Here is a 6,031-nt window from a genome sequence, read left to right as displayed (position 1 = left end):
TTGACTTAAAAAAGTCTACATGCTCTACGTTATTAAATCAGAGGGAGTACAGCTAGCCTGACTTGTGAGTAGAATAGCTGAAGTGCCGCCTCTCACTTTTTATCCTGCTCACTCACGCAGTACTGCTGTATTTGAGTCAAAGAAGAACTGAAGTTACAACAGTGCTACCCCCCTCCTAGGACCAGACAACAATGGCTACAAACCTATTATAATCCTATATCCCTACTACTACCGTCACCATCAACGGGTAGGCGTAATAGCTACAGGCGTACGACGACCTCAGCTGAAGATGGTCACAGTCTTTTTACCGGCCTCCCTCTCTGCACCCACTGCCCCCATCCATGGACGCATGCGCCCGGGAGCCCCCTGCACACGCAAACGCGCTCGAATACAAAAGCTTACACCACCGCTGCCTGCCTGCCAAGCCATCTCGGCTGATTGACGCCTGATCTCCGATGGAACTCGCAGAATGGACTGATGGATGGATCCCTCTGACATGCACCGATGGACACGTCCGGATCATCATCATGACTTTTCATTTCCATCCGATCCTATCTCCCTACTCCCTTCAATTCCCGCACGTCCTCCTCGTCCCGCCATTATAAGTGGCAATGCGCACGAGCCCTGACCGCGCCACCCCCACGCAAACAGTCGCTGGTCTTGCGTTCAACAGCTCGAGCCCCCGTCCCTCTCCCAGCTTGCTCCCGGCGGCGGCGGTGACGGTGGTCCTCGTCGTCGACCCTGCCTCCTCCCCCGATGCATCACCACCCTCACCCTGGGCCTTTCCACGTCTTCAGGTAACCCAGCCCACGCGGCTACAGTGGCGGGGAAAGCGACCCCGGGTGTCCGCTAGCGCGGTTATACTACTGCCAGTGGCCACCCCAAAGCTCGCAGCCGCTCTGGCTCGTCCTTTGTTCGCTTGTGCTGCGAGCTCTGTCTTCTCCCTTGGACCGGCCCGTCCCGCCCGCTAACCCCTTGTTGCCTTGCGCGCGTCCGTGGCCGCGTCCCTCGTGCTGCTTGCAGGGCGGAGCGTGGCGTCCCGGCTGGATACCACCACCACATCGGAGATGGCGCCGCGCAGCTCCCCCCCGAGCTCCACCACCCCCGCAGTGAGTAGCGCCGCTTTTTTATTTTCCTTCGGAAAGGAGCGCCCGCGCCACTGCCGTTTGCATTCCAAGAACTATTCGCCTTGCTCCTCGACCTGTTCTAGGATCTATGCGTGCCCGCTCTGATGAATGCGTTTGGTTGGCCTTGTGACTGTGAAGGCCCCAACCCCAGCTCCAAGTCGTCCAGCAACGTCACCGTCGCCAACTTCCCATCGCTCGCCAGTCCGGTGAGTGAGTTTCTTGCAAGCATTTCTTTGGTTAATTCCGACGCGTCCAGCCTCTTCAATCTCGTTTCTGGTTGTTGTGGCAGCATGGAGTAGTGGGGACGCTGGGCATGGCGGCGCCGGGGATGGCACTGGCGGCGGCGGAGGCCGACCGGTTCTGCCTGCCGAGGGCGGCTGCGCAGCAGTTTGAGAACTGGGGCGACTCCGTCTCCGGCATCGTCGTCTCTAGCCCGCTCACCGAGACCTCCACAGACCTCGGCGATAGCGGCGAGAAGCACCACGCCCTCATGGTGCCTAGTCCTTTCATGTCCTCTTGTCCTTGGTTAGATCACTCGTCCTACTCGTCATGTGATTCGGTTTTACTGTTGCTGACAGGGCTGTGGTGGTGGCGCTGGCACCGGCGCCGGCGGAGGGGCGCATTCCCAACGACGGGTGGGGTGTGTCGATTCCTCTGAAAGAACAGGAGATGAGAAGGTACCATATGTCGTAGTATTTCTTGAAATATGATCTTGAGCGTAGCAAATGTGGTAGTATTTCTTACGTATGAGCGACTATGGTTTGCAGACCGCACGGAGGCTTGCGCAGAATCGGGAGGCGGCCCGGAAAAGTCGAATCAGGAAGAAGGTGAGCAGATCCCTCCATTATTTGGTGTGATCCATTTGTTTCTGTCGAATAGAAAACGGCGGCCAAGTGAGCCGTGGATTCGGTTGCCACTCACAGTACATTTTTAGCAGATGAGTTGGAACTTGTTTCCAATTACGTCATTGGTCGTGTTTGGATAGTTAGATTCTAACCTGGACTAACCTGAACTAACTATCAAAGTGGTGTTTGGATGACAGGATTAAATTGCCAATAAATACTTTTTTTTTCATCATTTAGCCCCTTTAACCAGGATTTGACGTGGTGGAGGCAAAAGGAAAAGTATTTTTTTCTGACCCCACTTAACTCTAACCCAAATAAGCACCTTTTAGATGGGTTAATTATTTTGAATATGTTAGATGCATCTAACTAATTCTAACCCTTATGTTTGGATGTTTTCGGTTAGTCCAGTTCAATTTAACTAATTCTAACTCGAACCCATGGATCTAAACACATCCATTGTACCAAAGCAGTGGAGCTGCTTGTTTATATGCTATTTTTTGCATGCCTTTCATTTTCAATCCTATGTATTTTTCTTTGCGGGCATACTATGAGCTATATTTCGTAAACATTCTTTAGATGTGAACTATCATGCAGCTGTTCTATTTACCAATAGTATTGTTTAAATTAGACAATCCATAGTAAAAAATAATATAGAATAGTAACATGCATACGTTATTAGTCTAAGTTATTACTTTCACAATAATAATAACATAGGGATAGTAACATTAAGCCTTTTATTTATTTATTAGTTTATAGACTCATTTTGTTTTGTTATATGTTATGTTATTCGTAGTATGAATAACTTGTTATGTTACTTAATTTCTCTCTCTTTACGTTAATTAGCTCTCACGTCATGTTTTTTTGCTTATGAGGTGTTGCTATTTTATTGATTATGTATTTGTAACATAATAAATCTCTTATAATTTTCTGTTAGAAGGAGTCTTGGTTCTGCATCGTTAGATGTAATTTGCTCCTGTGGTCATATATTCACGAACGTGACAGATTTAAGCCTCTTTCTTTTTTCGGTTTGAAGGCTTACCTTTCCCAGCTGGAAACCAGCCGATCCAAGCTGACACACCTTGAGCAAGAGCTTCAGAGGGCAAGGCAGCAGGTAAATCCTTAAGTACATTATATGCATTTTAACAGCCGACCGTGTCGATAGTCATTGATTGATCACCTGAGCATTTATCACAGGGAATCTTCATCGCCGGTGGTGGCTCCGGTGACTGCTCAAGCGGAGGTAAATGATATTTCCAGTTCTCACAGTTTTGTTTACCACGCAATCTACATATTCTAATGCTACTAGTTTGAAAATGTTGTCCTCTAACTTGTTAGAGCAACTCTAATAGATCCGTATAAATAATCAAACCTGTAAAAAATAGCGTTTTTAATATCGTGTATCAGAAAACACTCAAGCAGACCCCCAAACCTTTTATAGGCCTCTAGAACATCTTCAATAGCCTTTATATATTGAATTTCTATTTGTTATAGAAAAAGAGAGATGTTTTTTGCTTTGATAGCCTTTGTATATTGGATTGCTATATTTACACAAAACACACAATGACATGTGGAGACGGTCTATCATAGACATATTGCACATTAGTATACATATATGTATATGTATATGTATACTAGCACAACTCGCGTTCACGTACATATGCACACACGCGTACACTTACACACATGCACCACACACTCGTACACGTGCAACACATGCACATACACACACGTGTACATATGTAGCACACACTCGTACACGTATAAAAAACACATACACGCACACACACAGCGCACGCGCAGCACACACACTAGTACACGGACCCGCCTATCATTGAGACAAAGTGGGGCTTGCTAAAAATTTACAAAGTGGCCTTTGCCTTGGCAAATATGCAAAGTGTGTGTGCAAATATAGCAAGCTTTGTAACAAATTTGATGGGGGATCACTTATACAAAGGCTGTTGGAGAAGGTTTTTTGGTCAAGATTTGTAAAATAGCAAATGAGTGCAAATATAAAAAGGTTGTTGAAGATGCTCTAAAGATACACCCTGCGGCCCTTTTATTTACCATTTCGAAGGCAAAGCCAAGAGGGGCTTGTAAACCGGTCAACACTAAGCAACAAGAAAAATCCGTCGTGCACACAAGGGTTTCGGTGACCTTTCGTCACGGAACTCATCAGAATCTTTTCGGAAACTCAAGTTCCTATGGAGGAGCTCGCTACGTCCACGAAGGAGGAATTGCTGGATCGATCCGGTCACGAATGAGCTAGCAAGCTGTTGAATGGATCCGGCCATGGACAAGCTAGCTAGCAAGCTGTTGGATGGATCCGGCCACAGACTATCTAGCTAGCTCGTGGATCTCGCCGGCCACAGACGAGTTAGATTTGTGTGCTGTCCTAGTATCCTACATGTTGGTGGCTTCGTATTTGACCATTTCATGTATTGTCCATAGACACATACGAGATGACGAAGAAGACATGGAAAAAAAATATTCGCTGAATATTTCATTTTACCGTTTCATGATGCGTGTTCTGTTTCGCCACGGCCCTCGTCAGCTCATAAAAATTGTTTTTCACCAACTGTAAATGCGTGATATGCGTTTGACTTATACAGTTATACGGGTCTGTTAGAGTTGCTCTTACATCTTTAAATTTGATATGTTGACAGGTCAATAGTGTTGTTTCTCCATTTGAACTGAAGAGAAAATGTGGTGTTGCAGGTGCCTTGGCGTTCGATTTGGAGTATGCGCGATGGCTCGACGACCACCAGCGCCACATCAACAACCTCAGGGTGGCCGTGATCGCGGACATCAGCGACGACGAGCTGCGCATCCTCGTCGAGTCCGTGCTGCTGCACCACGACGAGTTCTTCAGGCTCAAGAACCTGGCGACCAAGGCCGACGTGTTCCATGTCCTGTCAGGCATGTGGATGAGCCCCGCCGAGCGGTTCTTCATGTGGCTCGGCGGGTTCCGCTCGTCGGAGATCCTCAAGGTAGGTATTCCAGCCAGCAGCATCCATTGCAACCCGGACCTTGAGCGGCCCTGACATGTTGTATGGATATTCTGGGATGATGGCTCGTTCAGGTACTCGCCAGCCACCTTGAGCCGCTGACGGACCAGCAGCTGATGGGCATCTGCAACCTGCAGCAGTCGTCGCAGCAGGCGGAGGACGCGCTGTCGCAGGGGATGGAGGCCCTGCAGCAGGCGCTGGCGGAGACCCTTGCCGCGGCGGCGGGGGGCGGGCCGCTGGCCGGCGCCGACAACGTGACCAACTACATGGGGCAGATGGCCATCGCCATGGGGAAGCTGAGCACGCTGGAGAACTTCCTCCGGCAGGGCGACCTCCTGAGGCAGCAGACCCTGCAGCAGATGCACCGGATCCTGACGACCCGGCAGGCCGCCCGCGCGCTGCTCGTCATCAGCGACTACTTCTCCCGGCTACGGGCTCTGAGCTCCCTTTGGCTGGCGCGGCCGAGGGACTAGCTAGCGCAGATGGAGTCGTCGGCGGCGATCGGCTGGCTGCTGGGCAATGGGAGAGGGAGACAACCGCTCACGGTGCTGCGAATTGGCTTCTCAGGAGATTTTGTGTGCTACCAATGTAAGTCCTGGGATTCAACCGAGAGCTAGTATATGTAACAGGAGAGGGTTGCAACACGCGACTCTGTCACTCTGGATGGCTGCTGCCGAGTAGTATTGGACAACTAGTAGTGCTTTTTTTTTTTGAGGGTGGACAACTTGTAGTGATGGTAGCCGTGACGAGGTGGAATGTTATCTAACTTGATCCATCCGGCGGGAATCTTGAAGGGCAGGACGTCGTTGTAGAAAGAATACGATGTAATAACACTAATAGTGCCTAAACTTGCCATCGATGATCATTTTGATGCCTGAACTTAAAAAATACATCAAACTGGTTCTATAACCTGGCTGTATGGTTCAAATCATATCAAACTAGGCATGCCAGCATGACGCGGGGCCATTTATTGTGACGTACAGACAAACATTAAAATTGTACGACTCAATAACCATCAAGTCTCATCTGCGAGTGAACAACTGAAATTAATAAA

At 48.9% G+C, this 6,031-nt stretch overlaps 1 protein-coding gene across 2 annotated transcripts; it reads left to right on the top strand.

Moving 5' to 3' along the window:
- The first annotated feature begins 613 nt into the window (after positions 1 to 613).
- Positions 614 to 5,825, top strand: LOC123411635 (transcription factor TGAL3-like). 2 transcript variants are annotated; one of them, XM_045104597.1, is made up of 10 exons: positions 614 to 797; positions 1,024 to 1,109; positions 1,266 to 1,333; positions 1,417 to 1,620; positions 1,706 to 1,804; positions 1,895 to 1,954; positions 3,006 to 3,083; positions 3,167 to 3,212; positions 4,688 to 4,959; positions 5,052 to 5,825. In XM_045104597.1, exons 1-10 carry the CDS (start codon positions 757 to 759, stop codon positions 5,448 to 5,450), a joined length of 1,353 nt encoding a protein of 450 aa, XP_044960532.1. In that variant the 5' UTR covers positions 614 to 756; the 3' UTR covers positions 5,451 to 5,825. The 2 variants fall into 2 exon arrangements, with proteins under 2 accessions (XP_044960532.1, XP_044960533.1); XM_045104598.1 differs by having other exon boundaries at positions 1,211 to 1,333.
- Positions 5,826 to 6,031: the final 206 nt, after the last annotated feature.

Source organism: Hordeum vulgare, chromosome 7H (assembly GCF_904849725.1).
Source record: "Hordeum vulgare subsp. vulgare chromosome 7H, MorexV3_pseudomolecules_assembly, whole genome shotgun sequence".
Lineage (NCBI taxonomy): Eukaryota > Viridiplantae > Streptophyta > Magnoliopsida > Poales > Poaceae > Hordeum > Hordeum vulgare.
The sequence above is the reverse complement of the archived record's forward strand: the minus strand, read 5'-3'. Positions and strand labels throughout refer to the sequence as shown.